A 20272-nucleotide genomic window follows, 5' to 3' on the forward strand; every position below is an offset into this window, starting at 1 on the left:
TTTTGGTTACTGTTACTGTGCATCTGGCACATTGGAGAGCCTTGTCAGATGATGTAAGAGCTGCGATATTCTGGCCGCTGTAACACCGCTCTAACCCTGATGAGATTTTAAGGGCACGAACTAGCTCTAATACTGTTCTTATTTGGTTTGGCCTGAAAGTATGGCATAGGGCCAAGAATGGATTCCTTAACTTTCTTTCTGCCCCTTTGGTGCATAAAATTTCACCCTACAGCATACTGTAAAAGCCTGTTTAGCAAGATAGGGATAGATGCAGGTTTTTTTTTTACAGCATGTCCCGGTTTTACTCTCGGATTCCCTACTGTAATGGCTCGCATGTATACAGGAAAATAATCAAATTCAACTGATGCTATTTTTTTTAACTTCCTTTTTGTAGGAAAAAAGCATAATATTTGCAAATGTAAAGTATCAATCAAATATGTAGAGCGCCCTCCCCTGTTCAGAATGCTAACTGTATGCCTGTCATGCTGATCCAGGGGCTCCAATATTTTATGAGTCACTGATCCACTGCAAGAATTGATAGAAGCATTTTTGACTTTTCTCCAACATTCATTTGCTGCATGTTTCTTCTGGATTGTTATCTCATAACTAGGCTTTTGAAGCACCAAGCAACATGGGACAAAGTACAGTGCCTTGAAAAAGTATTCACTCCCCTTGATTCTTTACCTATTTTGTTACATTACAGCCTTAAATTCAATGTTTTGTTAATCTGAATTTTATGTGATGGATCAGAACACAATAGTCTAAGTTGGTGAAGTGAAATGCGAAAAATTGAATACATAAAACTATTTTTTAGAAATAGAAAACAGAAAAATTGAAGCTCAAAAAAAGCTCTGGTGGGGGCGTGGTCTGACCTCGCACGGAGATGGCTGCCTGATCCCTGCGCTCCCGCCGACACGGACAACAGCATCCATAAGCTGGAGAGACCCGGGTGCTTCACTGCCCGACAACGATGGGATCCACCTCCCGGGCTTCCTCTGCCACCCGATCACGTTCCCCGAGGGACACAGGGGCTCAGCTGAGCCAAAGCATCCCTGAAATGTTCCGGACCCAGGGGACAAACATGGCGCTCACAGGCAGCTTGGCGCCCTCCTCCACACAAACTTCGCAGCCTGCTCGCTCCTATGCTGCGGCTACAGCCTCGGCCACCGATCCACCCGCTATGCCGACCCCCCCTCCTCCCTCGGTGACGATGGCAGACCTCCGGATGATCGCAGCCGACATTAAGGACACGCTGGGCTCTGCGATCCATGACCTGAGGGAGGAGATGAGAAGCCTGACCGGCCGAGTGCAGGGCATGGAAACTGTCACAGCACAGCATGACAGAGTGCTACGGTCTGTCACACGTGCGGTGGATTCTCACTCCCTGCAGCTTAGGGAGCTTCAACGGCATATGGAGGACTTGGACAATCGGGGTAGACGTCACAATCTGCGGGTACGTGGTCTCCCCGAATCTGTGGAACCCGACATGGTCGCCCCTGCTGTCACAGGTATTTTTAATACCCTCCTTGATCGCCCCATGCAATCCCCCATAGACATGGAGCGGATACATCGTGCGCTGCGCCCCAGGGGCAGGGATGGCGACCCTCCCAGGGACGTGGTCTGCTGCCTAGTGGATTACAAATTAAAAGAGGAGATCTTGCGAAAGGCCAGGAACAGGGCCAATTTGGAACATGAGGGTGCTGTTATTCACATCTATCAAGACCTCTCCAGCATAACCTTGCAGCACCGCAGAGATCTGCGCCCTCTGCTGGAAGCATTGAGGCTGAAGGGGATACCATATAAATGGAAGTTTCCTTTTTGCTCGTCAGCCACCGCGCAAGGCCGTACGGCTCTCCTGAGGGTCCCGGAGGAACTCCCACACTTCTGTGCCGCCATGGGGCTCCCGCTGATTGATGTCCCTAACTGGTACGCTGCATTCCGTGGGGGTCCGCCAGCAGCACCAACGCCCAGAGAGGAACCTATGGAGGCCCATGATTCTCGTTTCAGGCGTCCTCGTTCACCCTCACCACTCAGGCCCCTCGCAGCTCTGCAGATACCGCCATTGGCGGCGAGTCCCACAAAACCTCCCAAGCAAAGGAAGCCTCGTCAAGGTGACTGATGGTCGGGACACCAATGATCGTCTGGCAAGTATCACTGTTTTTCACGTTATATGCTCCCTTGCCCACTCCTTGTTCTCCCGTAGTTCACTGGACTGGCCACTCTCCCCCTTTATCCATGGAGCCCACGTTTATTTGTTTCCTCGTCCCATGTTTTGGCTGGCTATGATCCGTCCTACCTCCACTCCACGTGCCTAGCCGATGTGCCTTATGAACATCCTCGGACTGCTCATTGACTCAATGCTTATGTATTGTCCAGCGCCCCTGTATTCTAACTGTCCTGCCCTCCTGACCGTTGAACGCAGATGTATGCCCACCCATGCTTGCCAGGGTCGGGCGGCCAGCCTCCCCCTCCCTGGTCCTCCCCCCCCCCAAGGCACTGGCATATTGCCGCTTAGATCTCGCCTTTTGGCATCCGCAGCAACGTAGACCCTTTATGTGCCCTGCCTGTTCATGCTATTTGCTGACTAATGGTCGCTTTACCTCTGTTGGACTTCCTTTTACTACCCCGCCCCCCCGGTTACCACAGCCTAGTGGTTATGGACCTTGCAGGCTTCCCGACTGCTGCGGTGCTTTATATGGACCGGATTACTTTTGCACTGGGTGGGGGTTGGGTTGGGGAGGGTTGGCTTTTGGATTTTGGATTTTGGGTTTTCGGTTTCTATCGGACATGCCAGGTATACCCTATTCAGGTGGTCCGCGGGATGTGGTGGCGCTGTTGACAATAGCAATGTTGCCTAATTCAATGTTTATCGTAATGTGTTGATATTTCCCTGGATAATGCTAGCTTGGGGGGTCGGGTGGGTTGCCCGGGGTCGTGCAGGGGGGGATTTGCCTGTTCCGGGCGGATCCCTTCCGCCCCCGGGGAGTCGACCGGACCTCTCTTGTGTGATATATGCTTGGAGGATGGACTTCATAATATGTGTCTATGTTTTAGTGACCTTACAATGCTAATGTTGTAAGCAGTGGGGGGCCCACCCTCCCTGGTGACGGACGTCCATCGGGGGTGGTGGTCCTGCCATGCCCCATCCAGGGGCCTCCAGATTTTGGTTATGTTTTGCTAACTCGCTCCTGGCCTTGTGGTGTGTGACACCAGTGACCCCGGAGGCACGTGAGTGACCGGCTACTTTTCATGGTATGTGTTATACACCACAACGGTTCTCTAGTTTACCCCATGCCAGGTTTATACTGTTGCACTGATTATACGGGACTCCTTCCCCTATCCCTGTGGGCATTTGCATCTTGTTCATCGTTAATGTCTCTCCCCTTTTTGCATCCCCTTTTCTTTGTCCGTCGGCGGGGCACACAGTCAGTTGGTTCCTGTTTCTACCCGTTTTTCTCCTGTTTCCTTTTTTTTTCCTCTCTCCCACCCGAGTGTGGAAACAGGATCTCACGTGTGCCCTCCAGGTTAGGTTTTATCCAACCCCCTTAGTGTGTTACGGTTGACTACAATTGTCAGCTTAACGGCACTCATTGCACTTAAACACTACCTCCCCCATTGTTGTTTCCGTGCTTGACAGGTAGGCAGGACCTCCTGCCACCGGATTGTTCCCACAGCCTTTCCTCCCCCTTGCCCCCTCCTCCCCGTCTTAACCTTCCTTCTCCTTCTCATCCCCCGCACCCTTCTTTCTTTCTTTTCCTCTTCCTCTGCTCTTCCTCCTCTCTGCCCTCTCCCCCTCTCCCCTCCCTATTTCTCTCTCCTCTAAGCTGACCACCATGCCTGCCTCCTCTAAGGGGCGTGTGGCGCACTCCCCCGGGATGCATGCGCCGGACCCACTTTTGAAAATCCTTTCCCTTAATGTCAGGGGCTTGAACGTTCCCGAGCGTAGATCTAAGCTCTTGCTTTATGCGCGTCAGGCTAAGGCGGACGTGGTGTTTCTGCAAGAAACCCATTTCCGCTCGGATAAAACTCCCCGCCTTTACGATCGCTCCTTCCCGACGGTTTATCACTCAACGTCCAGCGTTTCTAAGTCTAAGGGAGTTTCTATACTGGTCTCTAAAAACTGTCCGTGGACGCTACAAGATTCTGTCTCGGACCAAGAGGGACGCTTTCTTTTCCTTAAGGGCACCATACGTGGTCAACTCTTTACGCTAGCGAACATTTACGCCCCAAACAAACGCCCCGTACCCTTTTTCCGGGCAACGCTTGTTCGCTTGACCGAATTTCAGGCGGGCACTTTAGTAGTGGGTGGGGATTTCAACGTAGCCCTCTCCCCCCTCCTGGATGTTTCCTCGGGCTCCTCCTCCTTACCGTACTCCGCCTTGCGAGCAATTAAGACTCTCCTTAGAGACCTTCTGCTTCATGACGCTTGGAGGACGTTGCACCCGGACACCAAGGACTTCACGTACTTCTCGCACCCCCATAATAAATACTCCAGGATTGATTATCTCTTTCTTTCCCAGGCTGCCCTCTCTTCTTTGCGCTCTGCGTCCATTGATCCTATGTTTCTGTCTGACCACCACCCTATCACCATCTCCCTCTGCCTACAGCCCGACCCTGGTCGCTCCCGCTCCTGGCGCCTGGACAACTCCCTATTGACCGACCCGGTATATATCGCGGAACTGACCTCTGCTCTGCGAGAGTATTTTGCCCATAACGCCACACCTGATGTGACCCCTGCTACGTTGTGGGCGGCCCATAAGTGCACCATTAGGGGCGTTTTTATTGCCATGGCTGCGAAACGCAACAAGGAACGACGGGCTCATATTGCTACCCTCACTAACCGCATCCATTCCCTGGAACGCGCGCACAAGCTCACTCTAGCCGCACACACTCTGACTGAACTGACTCAAACCCGACAAGACCTCCTCACAGAATTGGGCTTTATAACGCAACGTAAATTCGCTTTACAGCAACGTCTGTTTTATGACTATGGTAACAAATCGGGCAAATTTCTGGCCAGAGCGCTTCAGACTCGACGGGCGGCAAGGACGATCCACTCGATCATGGACCCGCGTGGCGGGAAGGTCACCTCCACCAGTGCTATCGCTCAACAGTTCCTTACGTATTACCGTGCGTTATACAACCTGGATATCCCAGACCCTGAAGTCCCCCCTGCAGACAGAACAGCACATATTAAGGCATTCTTGCAGAAATATTCCCCCCCTCCCCTCTCACCGGAAGCCTTGGCGGAGTTTGATGCGCCCATCTCCTCCCCCGAACTGCACTCTGCACTCAAACAACTTAAACCGGGGAAGTGTCCGGGCCCGGATGGCTTGACGGTGGGATACTACCGGACCTTCGGGGATATCCTGTCCTCCCCAATGCTTGCGGCTTTCAACTCCTTCTCTGATTCCCCTACTTTGCACCCAGACTACTTGGAAGCTCACATTACCGTCATTCCTAAACCCGGCAAGGACCCGTCCCTGGTCTCCAATTACAGGCCAATTTCCCTCCTCAACGTTGACATCAAACTTTACGCCAAGGTACTGGCGAACCGCCTGCTACCCCACATTCCGGATGTCATCTCGCTCGACCAGGTGGGTTTTGTCACCGGCCGCGAGGCCCGGGATAACACTCTCAAGGCACTCAACATCCACCATTGGATGACTTCCTCTGGCACGCCTGGTTTCTTCCTCTCGCTCGACGCGGAGAAGGCGTTCGACAGGGTTGCCTGGGACTACATGACTGCAGCATTGGAGTCTCTGGGCATCGCTGGTCGCATGTTGAACTTTATACGGGCTCTTTACTCGTCGCCCTCGGCTAGGGTACGGGTCAACGGGAGCCTGTCGGACGCCTTCTCCGTGTCGAATGGGACCCGACAGGGTTGCCCCCTTTCCCCATTGATATACATCATTACCCTTGAGCCCCTCCTCCGCCGCATTAACTCTAATCCCGATATAAACGGTATAACTATAGCCCATAAAACCTATAAGCTAGCGGCCTTCGCCGACGATGTGTTGCTGTTTTTGACGAACCCTGCAATCTCTTTACCTAACCTTCTCCGGGACCTTGACGCCTTTCGTCTCTTATCCAACCTCAAAATTAATTACGCAAAATCAGAGGCCCTGAATATATCCCTCCCGCCATGCAAAGTACAGTTCTGCAAGGACAACTTCCCTTTCCGCTGGGAACCCTCTGCTATCACATACCTAGGCATCCAAATCCCTTCAACTCTTGCTGACCTTTACTCACGCAACTACCTGCCACTGTTGCAGTCTATAAAAGCAGACCTCTCTAAATGGGAATCTGGCTCCTTCTCCTGGTTCGGCAGGATTGCAGTGGTCAAAATGAATGTTCTTCCTAGGCTTCTCTACACTATGCAAGCCGTCCCCTTAAAGCTCCCTCCAGCGTTTTTTCGTTCGTATCGCTCCGCATGCACATCCTTTATCTGGCGCTCGAGACGCCCCAGGCTGTCTTGGCACGTCTTGACTGCCCCGAAGGAGATGGGTGGCCTGGGATTGCCGCACCTTCAGAGATACTATTGGTCCTGCCACCTGGCAAGGGTGGTGGACTGGCACAAACATCATCATGTCAAAGCTTGGGTCGCGTTGGAAGACTCTTTCTCCCCCATCCCTGTTCAACACCTGCCCTGGATCTCGACGCCTTCCTTTCCGACGGTGTGCTACAAGCACCCGACCATCAACCCCACGATCGTAATCTTTCGCAAGCTGTGCAAGACCTTGCGCCTGGCATCCTCGCCTGGCCCTATGGTACCCCTTGTTCAAAATCCGGACTTCCCTCCGGGCCTCTCCTACATCCCCCCGCAGGGTTCTGCCTCCGACGCTCCATGCAGGGCCGAACACTGCTTTCAAGCGGGCTCACTGCTCTCTCTCCATGATTGGGCACAGAAATACCCGGACTTTCAGCTTCGCTTCTTCAATCACTTGCAGCTCAGAGACTTTTTCCTACATACCCCTGATGTCTCCTGCTGGTCTAGGGATCTCACCCCCTTTGAGACCCTATGCAGATCGTCGGACCCGCAACGGCATCTTATTTCCCTACTATACTCCCTCATCTCTTTGCAACTTCCGCCTCGCCTCGTCCGTTTACGGGCTAAGTGGGAGGAGATCACCGCCAAAACTTTGTCGGATGATGATTGGGAGCGAATCTTCTTTCACATTCACAAGGGTTCCAGGAACGTCCTCACACAGGAGACTGGCTTTAAAATCTTCGCACACTGGTATAGGACTCCTGAACTTTTGCATAAAATGTCGGCGGACCTCCTCTCCCTTTGCTGGCGTTGCCGCCTCCATACAGGATCTCTCCTACATATCTGGTGGGACTGCCCGCGGATCCAGCCCTTTTGGAAGGCGATACATGCCCTCATAACTCGTATCACTACTTATACGCTGGATTTCAGCCCGGCACAATTCCTCCTCCATCATTCCTCCCTCCCTCAGCGGACGTACAGGAGGTCTCTGGTCTTCCATTTAATCTCTGCCGCCAACATGTGCATCCCGTGCCTATGGCTGTCTCCCTCCCCACCCACTGTAGCTGATTGGCTGCGGAGGGTTGGAAGGATCGCCCGTATGGAAGATCTCACGTTTCAAGCTCTTGACACTCCCTCCAAATTTTATGACATTTGGGCATCGACTTTGCTGCATCGGATGACCACCGTCGCCTGATGAATACATAGTCTGTCGTTAGCTCGCCACACCCCACTTGCTTCCCGGTCGTCTTGCGGGGGAGTGCGCCCGCACTCCTCTTCTCCTCCTTTCTCCATTTTCTATCCCCCTTCTACTCTCCCTACCTAGTGTGCTCTCTCTATCCCTCTATCCCCTCTTCTTATGCTATTGCTCTCTTCCCCCACTGTCTCATGACGCTCTCGGCTTCCTCCACCCCCACCTGCTCTCCCTGTGACCCCCCTCTCCCCTACCTCCTGTTGCCTACCGTACCCATGTGCAGCGTTGGGCGGTCTATCTACATGTATGGGTGGTGCGCCCCCGGCCCTGGACACAGTGAGTTCCCCTTGGGGGTGTCCGATTCGGAGGTGCCCCATCCAGGACATTCATTTTCATGCCTCCTGACTGCCCTCATCCTCACTTCCCATGTTTGAGGGGTCGGAATGCTCTCCCTTCATCAGTACTCCCTTACCCCCTGATTCCCAATACCCCATATGATTGCACTGCACCCCGTAACGCATTGGTTTCGGCCCATGCGGCGGGGATGTTTATCTACGCCGCAGTGGCCCTCTGTATTTGCAATAATATACTGAATTTTTGGCCATGTATTGTACGAGGCTGGGTCACTTTTGCTTTGTTTATTTTTTAGTATCTTCCGCAGATGGCATCTCTCTGCGCCCTGATACAGTTTGTGGTTATTTTGGATGTACACTGTTATTTGTACTTATGTCTGTTGACTGTACTATATTGCCATCACTTGTTAATGTGCGTTTTTTTATTCTTTTCAATAAATTGTTTATAAAAAAAAAAAAAAAAAAAAAAGCTCTGGTGCAACCAATTACCTTCACAAGTCACAATTAGTGAAATGATGTCCACCTGTGTGCAATCTAAGAGTGTCACATGATCTGTCATTACAAATACACACCTTTTTTTGAAAGGTCCCAGAGGCTGCAACACCTAAACAAGAGGCACCACTAACCAAACACTGCCACGAAGACCAAGGAACTCTCCAAACAAGTAAGGGGCAATGTTGTTGAGAAGTACAAGACAGGATTAGGTTATAAAAAAAATATACACATTTTTGATGATCCCCAGGAGCACCAAATCTATCATAACCAAATGGAAAGAACATGGCAAACCTGCCATGAGACGGCCGCCCACCAAAACGGACCGGGTAAGGAGGGAATTAATCAGAGAGGCAGCACAGAGACCTAAGGTAACCCTGGAGGAGCTGCAGAGTTCCACAGCAGAGACTGGAGTATCTGTACATAGGAGGACAATAAGCCGTACGCTTCATTCAGTTGGGCTTTATGGCAGATTGGCCAGAAGAAAGCCATTACTTTCAGCAAAAAACAAAATGGCACGTTTTGAGTTTGTGAAAAGGCATGTGGGAGACTCCCAAAATGTATGGAGGAAGGTGCTCTGGTCTGATGAGACTAAAATTGAACTTTTCGGCCATCAAAAGAAAACGCTATATCTGGCGCAAACCCATTACATCACATCACCCAAAGAACACCATCCCCACAGTGAAACATGGTAGTGGCAGCATCATGCTGTGGGGATGTTTTTAAGCAGCTGGGACTGGGAAACTGGTCAGAGTTGAGGGAAAGGTGGATGGTGCTCTGTGCGTGATTTGAGGCTAGGATGGAGGTTCACCTTCCAGCAGCACAATGACCCTAAACACACAGCTAGATCAACACTTGAGTGGTTTAAGGGGAAACATGTAAATGTGTTGGAATGGCCTAGTCAAAGCCCAGACCACAAAATCTGTGGTCAGACTTAAAGATTGCTGTTCACAAGCGCAAACCATCCAACTTGAAGGAGCTGGAGCAGTTTTGCAAGGAGGAAAGAATCCCAGTGGTAAGATGTGGCAAGCTCATAGAGACTTATCCAAAGCGACTTGGAGCTGTGATTTCCGCAAAAAGGTGGCTCTACAAAGTATTGACTTTAGGAGGGTGAATAGTTATGCACGTTGACCTTTTCTGTTATTTTGTCCTATTTGTTGTTTGCGTCACAATAAAAAAAAAAAAATAAAACATCTTCAAAGTTGTGGGCATGTTCTGTAAATTAAATAATGTAAATCCTCAAACAATCCATGTTAATTCCAGGTTCAGGCAACAAAACACGAAAAATGCTAAGGGGGTGAATACTTTTGCAAGGCACCGTACAAAGAGGCAAAACAATGTAAGCAATTGTGGTGGGAATTATTCTATAAAATGGAACTAAGCAGAAAAAAAAATGCAAGCTGGAAGGCTATTTATTGCAGAAGAGACATTCGATCTAACTTACTTGCCTGTTCACAGTCTACTTTATAATGTACTATGAACTGGGCATTCGTGCAATGAATGAAATCTCATGTGCAGGTGTGGAAGTTATGCAGTTCCGGCACAGCCAAAGTTATGGTAGAAGACCCTGAATCTGGGAAAAGGCTTGGTAAAGATTTTGGCACTGGCAAGGGGAGTTTAGTTCTGTTTAAAGCCTGTTAACATAATTGTACTGTACTGCACTAGTGTGATCGCACACTTAAATAATTTCTGTTGAGCTCAATATAACGTATTTGGCTCAATTTACAAAGCATTATTACAAGGATAAGAATAGATTTTGCCATGTGACTGTAATTTTTAAATCTCATTGCTTACATTTTGGTATGGAAGCACTGGGACTGGTATGGCGGCGGTCAGGGATACAGTTACTGGCTGCACTGGTCCTGATGACATTAGCACTGGTGTGGCTAGTGATCAGAACTTTGTTAATGATTTACACTGATCTGGTGACACTGAGACTGTTGTGGTGGTGATCAGGAACACTGTTGCTGGCTACATTGGTTTGGTGACATTGGGACTGGTGTGGCAGCAATCAGGAACACTGTTGCTGGCTGCCTTAGTTTGGGTTACTGCCACTGGTGTGGTGGTGATCAGGAACACTATTGTTGGTCTACACTGGTCTGGTAATACTGGGACCCATGCGGTGGCAATCAGGAACACTGTTGTTGGCTGCATTGGTCTGGTGGTGTTCAGGAACACTGATCCGGCAGTTTAAAGCGGAGTTCCAGCCATTCACTCACCTGTCCAACGGTCCAGCGATGCGGCCGCCCGAAGCCTCGATCCTCTCCCTCGGCGGCGCCGGCATCACTGCTGTGGGCACCCGGCTGTGACAGTTTGCGGCTTCACAGCCGGGTACCCACTGCGCATGCGCGAGTCGCGCTGCGCGTCTTGATTGGCCGGCAATCTTCTGGGACCTCTGACATGTCCCAGAAGATTGCAGGGAGGGAGGGGGAGAGGAGAACTTCCGTTCAGGGCGCCGCGGCGCTCCGAGCGGAAGTGGGAGCGGGTACCTGTCAAAACTAGGTACCCGCTCCCCCCAAAAAAAAATGACATGCCAAACCTGGCATGTCAGGGGGTTAGAATGCCTAAAGCGGAAGTTCCACTTTTGGGTGGAACTCGGCTTTAAGTGCAATGGCTGGATAGCAAGTGGTTAAAATGTGTTTGTCTAAGCCTGTTCTAAGCAGCAGACTCTACCACTGTCTTCTGCTTGCATCTATTTGAGGAGTTGCACTGCTGTAGGATCTGCACTCTTTGTTAGTACGCTTTTACCCCCTATTTGCACAATCTGTCACAGTCTGTTTGCAATACAAGAGTCACAACAAGAGAATACAAACGAAAATACATCAGAGTGGAACATTTTCATTAACTGACCTTGTCGGTGAAGAATCGTTCGATGTTGAAGATGTCGGCATAGGGCTTGATGGAGCAGAAAACATTGGGCAAGTCAGTGGTGATGTTGGACTTGGGTTTAGTGAGCTGACCAAAGAAAAAAAAAAATCCATGTTAAAAATGATTACACTCAATATCCTAAAACTACACCAAAATATTTTTATTTGTACAATTTTTCTTGCAAATTTTTATGGGCAAAAATGCAATTTTTATTTTGTTTACTTGCTTATCACAATACATTGCTCCACTCTTTCACCCCCTTCACATCCTAATCTGTATAAACTAAATTTCAGCTGGAGTTAGATATGTTGTTGACAGTTAAACCACAAAAAATGAATGTGTACGATTGTTAAGGCACTGCTTAAGGAGAAAATAACAGCTGGGTAGCTGAGAAAACCATATTATGGAATGCACATTTCCAGCCTTTGATACAGAGCCAAAACTGGGTTTCTCCAGACATAAGCTGGTCTTATAATTAACTAGACCTTCATTACTCATTTGTGGTACAGTGCGCAGTTTCAAGAACGGAATTATATATGAGGATGCAGACAGTAAGAAAAAAAAAAAAGACTAACACTGGTAATATGACTATTACAGTTGTAATTGGAAATTAAATAAAAGGAAACGTTTTGCTGCATGCACTTTTTTTGTGTGGTGTCTGAAGTAGGTTTTCCTGTTACAGAGGTTTTCCCCCCATTTCCAGTGGCAAAGTTTCTATCTCGCCTTCAACCTAAAATTTAAAACTACAGTTGGCTTTTACTTACTTGAGCCCCAGAAGGTTTTACCCCCTTCATAACCAGGGCATTTTTGCTATTCAACACTGCGCTACTTTAATTGGCAATTGCGCAGTAATGCAATACTGTACGCAGAGAAAATTTGTATAATTTTTCACAAAAATTGAGCACCACTGGGATTTTTATTTTTTGCGAAATAAACGAAAAACCCCAAAATATGGAAAAATAAAATAATATTTTCTACTCTCAGTTATAAAACATATCCAATAAAATCATATTTATTTATAAATGTAGGTTAAAAGATATTTTTCTACGTATCTTTGATAAAAAAATAAAAAAAAATCCCAATAAGTGGATCTTCATTGGTTTGTGTGAAAGTTATAACGTCCACAAACTATGATATATATATTTGAAAATGAATCAGTCATGATGTACTGACAGCCCTTCTCATTTCTTAAGGCTCGTAAAGTACCAGGACAGTTCAAATACCCCTCATATGATCCCTTTTTGGAAAGTAGACAGTCTGAGGCATTTAGTAAGAGGCATGGCAAGTTTTTTTAAGTTTTGCCACAGTTTGTTTGAAAATAAAGACATTTAATAAAATATTTTTTTTAAATATTGTCACCAGTGCAGTACCGCATCATCATATGGCTGATGTGGTGGTGATCAGGGACACTGACTGGCGATAGTATGTTATACAAAAGGTTAATAAAAAGTGTTTAAAAAAATTGAAAAAAAATAATTTAATTTTTTTTTTTTATGTTTCACTTTTTCTTTTTTTTTTTTTTTACATGCTCTTATCAGAGTAGTCCAGTATCACTATAGTAAAACTGTACTATACTTTGTTTGCAGATACAATGAAGATCATTGCAACAGCAACATTCTCAACTGTCATGAATGGGTTAACCATTTGTGACAGATGTGATCCCTAGTGATCTATGATTGGCTACAGCTAATCACATGGTACAGGGTGCTGTGATTGGCCCAAGTACCATGTGATAGCTGTGGGCCAATTAAAGCATAGGAAACAGCGATCTGGGATCTGCAAGAAGGTGTGTGTGTGTGTGTGTGTGTGTGTGTGTGTGTGTGTGTGTACTTTACAGTGACTGCCCATGCTTCCCCACTGCAGTATATGTACTGTGGCGGGTCGACAAGTGGTTAAAGCTCAATGGCAAGTAACATTTTTTTTATTTTTTCTTAGTTTTAGTTAGAATGGGAAGCATTAGAACTGCTCTCATGTTCTTGGGTTCCAGATGTGGTTTGGAAAAATTCTTCTTGCTTCCTGTTCCAGTAAAAATGTCCTCATTTCAGAAAGTATAGGGAAATCTTCCAAACAGGAGAAAGACAGAAATAAAACACTGTTCTAGGGTGGGAAACAAGAGAACCTGTCAGGTGTTGAATAAAGTCAGTGTTCTCACTAGAATACTTTTCTCCCAGTTCCTGTGCAGGTGATGGGTAAAGCTTGGTATAGATCAAGGGTCTTCAAACTATGGCCCTCCAGTTGTTCACGAAATACAATTCCCAACATGCCTAGTCATGTCTGTGAATGTCAGAGTTTTACAATGCCTCATGGGATGTGTAGTTCTGCAACAGCTGGAGGGCCGTAGTATGAGGATCCCTGGTATAGATGTTCATTTTTTTTTTTTTTTTTGATCAACCAGCGGGTTGAACAAAATAAATACCTCCCCCTCCCCTCCCGAAAGTATACCAGGCTTTATATTGAGAAAGGACACAAGGAGAACCCCATTGTATGCGGGGAATAAAAAAGCAGGCAAGAGTTGGGCTTTAACTTTGACAAATGTAACAAAAATAGTTCCTAACATAGAAGACCAGATCATCCACACTAAACACCAAATGAGCTTAGCCGAGCTTTGTTTAAAAGCATTAACCTTTGGACGTCTGATACATGCTGTTTAATGAAGTATTCTACAACACATACACCATTGATCTTATTGACTAAACAAGGTGAAAAAAGCAATAAAGCACACCAACCAATTCAGCTTTTATCAGTCAATCTGTTCTAAAGTTGCCAATAAAAAAATCCATTATCAACAAGCGGACATAATTTAGAATAGTATTGCCAATGAGCGGCATATACACTTCTCAAAAAAAATTTAAGGAACACTTTGAAAACACTTTAGATCAAATCGGGGAAAAATCTCATGCTGGATATCGATACGGATATGGACTGGGTAATGTGTTAGGAGCTAAAGAATGCCACATTGTTTGATGGAAATGAAAATTATCAACCTACAGAGGTCTGAATTCAAAGACACCCCGACAGTCAAAGTGAAAAAAATCATGCAGCAGGCTAGTCCATTTTCCTGAAATTTCATTGCAACTCAAAATGGTACTCAGTTAATTGTATGGCCCAAAGTGCTTGTATGCATGCCTAACAACATCGGAGCATTCTCCTAATGAGATGATGGATGGTGTCCTGGGTTATTTCCTTCCAGATCTGGACCAGGGCATCGCTGAGCTCCTGAACAGACTGAGGTGCAACCTGGCGGCGTCAGATGGACCGAAACATATTGTCCCAGATGTGTTTTATTGGATTTAGGTCCGACGAGCATAGGGGCCATTCAATGGTATCAATTCCTTTATCCTCGAGGTACTGGCTGCATATTCTTGCCACATGAGGCCGGGCATTGTGGTTTACCAGGAGGAACCAAGGACCCACTGCACCAGTGTAGGTTCTGACAATGGGTTAAAGAATTTAATCCCAATGCCTAATGGCAGTCAGGGTGCCATTGTCTAGCCTGTAGAGGTCTGTGCGTCCCTTCATGGATATGCCTCCCCAGACCATCACTGACCCACCACCAAACATAGACATCCAAAAGAGAGAGACCGCACTCAAAGATGTTAGATAAAAATCCTTAGGACTCCTTTATTCTCCATAAATCCAATAGACAGCAGACAGACAGTGCAATACACGGACAGACGTGTCGGGTTGACGCGTTTCACGATAAAAATCGCTTATTCATAACCACACACCTTGAGACTGTGGATGCCAGCAACCTTTTGTAGATAAACCAAGTAAAAGGTGGATAGGAATGTAATTGCTTACACCCTGAGTTAATTGATACGAGAAGGCACACAGCTGTTCACTTAGCAATCCACAGTCTCAAGGTGAAGACATTTAATTACAAAACATGTCTTACTCCCTGCAGGGGGAGGGAGAAGAGTACATATAAACAATATAAAAACACAAGTTTAATAGAAAAAATACATATAAATACATGTGTATACATATATATATATAGCGGGCTGAAAGAATCAAAGAAATATAACAAGTAACACATGACATGTATACTAATAGGGCCCGTCCTCTGGTAGTCAATAAAAGCTACATAAAAGTTATCTTTATCCAAAAGTAATTTTTGAAAAAGAGTTTCTCCAAGTAATCCATCGGCAGCGATGTAGAGTCGGTGCAATAAAATATAAATGAAGAGACACAGATATCCATATAAAATAAAGGATCTCCTGTCCATAAATGTTACCTGTAAGAACCTGAAAAAAGGGAAAAACATAGCCGAAGCAATGAAAAGGGAAATTTATATTGTACATAAATATAAATAATTGAGCGTATCAATGGATGAGGAAAAAATATATATAACATAAGTATAGAAGTATGAGCATGAAATTACCCAATGATACACATGTATAAAATTGTGAGCGATATATAATAATGTGGGCAAAAATAACGTGAAGATGTGATGACATTATGAAAAACATAATGTGATTAATAAAATATAAATTGTGAACAAAAATGTGAACCCAGTATCACTTGTGAAATATTAATTAAAAATAATAATAATAATAATAGTAAATGGAACCTGGCATACAAAGTGAATGTGAAGATAAAAGATAAAATAGATTAAATTAAAAGTATGAAAATGTATATGATTTATATATAAAAAAATATGCGTGTGTATGAAAAATGACGAAAGAGGAAAAGTGAGTAATGTAAAAATTAAAACAAATAATGATAGCTAAAAATATAATATAAACATTATTATGTAGGAAAAAATGACACCAGAGGACAGACACCTACAAAGAACAGCCCGTATATAAATTGTATAATGTCTACATTGACACCGATCTCTAATATATAAAGTGATATAGAGTAATATAATGTGGTTTGATTAGCATCCACATAAATAATGCAAAAAGGAGGCGCGAACATGGGAACCAAAAAACATATATAAAAAATGTTGTTTATTGTAATTGGAGCGTCCCATAGTTGCACTGTGCTCATAGCATTCAGGAGCTGATGCACATATCAAGAAACAACAGATGAATAATCAAAATAAATATAAAAATGAACAAAATTAAACATGATATACGTGCATCCATGGTAAAGTCCTGTAGAGCAGAAAAATATATATAAATAAATAAAAAAAAAAAAAACATGAGATCGGTGTCAAGAAAGTAGGAAAACAACCCCAACCATGGAGTATTAAAACCTAAAAATTCAATAGTTCAATAGTGTGACACTCAGACACTCAATGAAAAACGACAACAATATGCAGCCAAAGTATAAGAATATGCATATATATGGCCCATTGATAGCCAATTGCCTTGGAGACAACGACGACCACAACAATATCAACTGGAACACAGCAAAATGGTCAAATGTGTATCAGTATAAGATGGAGCTATGACCAGAGGAAAAACAAAGAGCAAAAAACAAAAGATAAAAAAGAAAGAAAATTCAAAATCAATGAACTTACGAGAACCCTGCAAAAAGGAGATATATATAAAGAACAGCAAATTTGGAGGCAAACAAGACGGTCTATTGGAGGATCAAAGACACCCAAAGATCGTGTTGTATTGCAAACACTGCAAGCATACAATCCGAATTTTGAAGTGAAGTTCAATAAATATAATTAAATGTGCAAATGGAGACAATCAACCATATATATGCATATTAACTAGAATTAGGTAGTATTTCACAAGCAGGGAAAGGAAGGGGAAACTCACTCGTAAAAATGAGTGACATCCCATTCGAAGTTAAGTCCCTGCGGTATACGAGTTTGTAATCTAAAAATCCAAGAGACTTCTTTCTTACACAACAGATGAAATATGTCTCCGCCCCTAGTTGGTTTGGTAATGCGCTCTATAACTTGGACCTGTATCAAGGTAGAATCCCCTCCATGATGATTATTAAAGTGACGTGCCACATTAGTGGACTTTAATAGTCGAATGTCACTTAAATGCTCTCTGAACCTGTCCTTCAATCTGCGGGTGGTCCTACCCACATATTGTATTAAACAGGCTTTACAGGTTATGAGATATACAACATACTGTGTATTGCAGTTAAAAAACTTATCCATATGGAAGATTTTTTTGTTAGCAGAAGAGGTGAAAACACTCTTTTGGATAATGTGGGGACAGGTGACACAGTCAGTCATGCCGCATTTGTAATTACCCCTACAGTGTAGCCAAGTTAAGGACTGGTTATTATTTTTTTTGTTGGATTGATATAGGCTAGGGGATAATGAGTTACCTAGAGTTGTTGCCCTTTTTGCCACTATATTAACCCCTCCGTTTAGTATATTGGCACAGATGTCATCAGTGCTCAGGAGTGGTAAATGTTTGTGAATAATAGCTTTAACTTTCTGAAACTCCAAACTATAGGGAAGGGATAGTGTGATGGAAGGAACTGGTCTGGTAAATTTGGAACATATATTGAATTTTTTATTTGCTTTATAGTTGGCATGTTTGTGGAACATGGGATTACGGGTATTAACTCGATAGTCTCTGGGATTAGGGGATCTATTATTATCCAAGAGGTCATTGCGGTCACTGTTAAGGGCTATGATATAAGCTCTATCGATCATCCATCTCGGGTATCCCCGGGCAAGAAACCTAGCTTGTAGAGAAACAGCCTCCAGTTTAAAATCTAAGATGTTACTGCATATCCTGCGTAATCGTAGGAACTGTCCCACAGGTATTCCTTTGACTGTGTGTATAGGATGGCTGGATTTGGCATGTAAAAGACTGTTCCCTGAAAGTGGTTTTCTGTACAAATTTGTAATGACCTTGTCATTAGAGTGGCTCAGGGCAACATCCAGGAACTCAATTCTATCTGGACTACTATGTCCCGTAAATTTAAGGTTCAGAGAGTTGTTGTTAAGGTATTTCAGAAATGCCTCTATATTGACGTCCCGATGGCAGACAAAGATCAGATCGTCAATGTATCTAAGAAACAGAGCGATCTGATCTCTGAAGGGATTTCCACCTCCAAAGATGTGGGGTCTCTCCCACCAACCCATGTAAAGGTTGGCGAGAGAGGGGGAGAACTTAGCTCCCATCGCTGCCCCACACCTTTGGAGGTAGAAATCCCCATCAAATGAAAAATAATTATGTGTCAGAAGAAAATTTAGCACTTCAAGGATATAGGCTTGGACATCAATGGTGAGATTAGTACTCTGCGATAAAGTGGTTTTGATAGCCTGTAGTGCCAGACTATGAGGTATAGACGAGTACAGGCTCGTTACATCGCATGTAATCCACACATAGTGTTCCTTCCATATAAAATCATCCATGACATTTAATAAATGTTTGGTATCTTTCAAAAAACCTGGAAGATTTTGAGCTAGATACTGTAATTGCCCATCCAACCATTCCCCAAGTTTCTCACAAAGGGACCCGATACCTGAGACAATGGGTCGTCCCAGGACCGGATCTAAACCCTTGTGGACCTTTGGGAGATGGTGGAAAATGGGCGTGATGGGGAACTCTGGAACAAGTTTATCAACATCCTTGGTGGAAAAAATGCCTAAAAAGACACCTTCCTCTATCAAAGCTGTGAGCTCTTTTTTAAAGCTATTAGTGGGATCACCTTTTAAGAGGAGATATGTAGACACATCTCCAAGCTGTCTAAGAGCTTCTTGTTTATATATCTCGCTATCCAATACGACCACTGCTCCCCCTTTGTCAGCGTTTCTAATGACATGTCATGTGTTACTTGTTATATTTCTTTGATTCTTTCAGCCCGCTATATATATATATGTATACACATGTATTTATATGTATTTTTTCTATTAAACTTGTGTTTTTATATTGTTTATATGTACTCTTCTCCCTCCCCCTGCAGGGAGTAAGACATGTTTTGTAATTAAATGTCTTCACCTTGAGACTGTGGATTGCTAAGTGAACAGCTGTGTGCCTTCTCGTATCAATTAACTCAGGGTGTAAGCAATTACATTCCTATCCACCTTTTACTTGGTTTATCTACAAAAGGTTGCTGGCATCCACAGTCTCAAGGTGTGTGGTTATGAATAAGCGATTTTTATCGTGAAACGCGTCAACCCGACACGTCTGTCCGTGTATTGCACTGTCTGTCTGCTGTCTATTGGATTTATGGAGAATAAAGGAGTCCTAAGGATTTTTATCTAACATCTTTGAGTGCGGTCTCTCTCTTTTGGATGTCTATATGCCTGGATGGCGGATCTGACCTGCACCGAGTGCTGAACTTGCACCTGAGCGGCTTTCTTCCTTGTTTTTGCTTGCATCTCCGCGATATACAGCCAGCCCGGTGAGTTCCTTTGAATATCTCCTAAGTATATATTCTCCGGTTATACAGAGACTGCATATGCAAGACAGACAGGCTGCACTTTTAGCAGACATGGAACAACCCCCTCCTAGTCGGACACTCAGACAGCTAAATAATAACCCCCTCAGACACGATGCACAAGCCACTTTAAAAAACACAAAGGATGACATTTCTTGTTCGGTCAAGACTACCTTTCATAAACTGGAAAAATTGATGGTGAAAGAGGTGAAGGCATATTGGGAGAAAACCACCCTAAATGAATATATTGACGTTGCACGAATCCCTAGAGGCCTCCGCATCAAAAAATTTCCAACATTCGAATTATATAATGAAGATCTAAAACAAGAATGGACTGACACTCTTTCAAAATGTTCGTTTGATTTGATGAAACTTATTGTCAGTTCAAAGTCCCTTGAATTGGATAAATTACATGAAGATATCTCTAAATTACAAGCGGATTTGTTACCATTCAAGGATACGACTTCATTCGTTGAGTTTGACCAACATCTAAATGATAAAATAGATAGATTGGAGACCGACACTATAAAAGGCAAACAGGAGAAGCTACTCAGGGATGAAATA

The 20272-nt window shown here is 44.9% G+C and overlaps 1 protein-coding gene across 3 annotated transcripts in view; it reads right to left on the reverse strand.

Moving 5' to 3' along the window:
* Window positions 1-20272, reverse strand: part of ARHGAP26 (Rho GTPase activating protein 26) — a 771897-nt gene that overhangs the window by 44236 nt on the left and 707389 nt on the right. For all 3 annotated transcript variants that reach the window (XM_082255674.1, XM_082255673.1, XM_082255672.1), the window contains one exon: window positions 11378-11482. In XM_082255674.1, the coding sequence (XP_082111800.1) occupies window positions 11378-11482 (105 nt within the window). The remainder of the gene's footprint in view (window positions 1-11377; window positions 11483-20272) is intronic.

Source organism: Pelophylax lessonae (assembly GCF_965119305.1).
Source record: "Pelophylax lessonae genome assembly, chromosome: 4".
Classification (NCBI taxonomy): domain Eukaryota; kingdom Metazoa; phylum Chordata; class Amphibia; order Anura; family Ranidae; genus Pelophylax; species Pelophylax lessonae.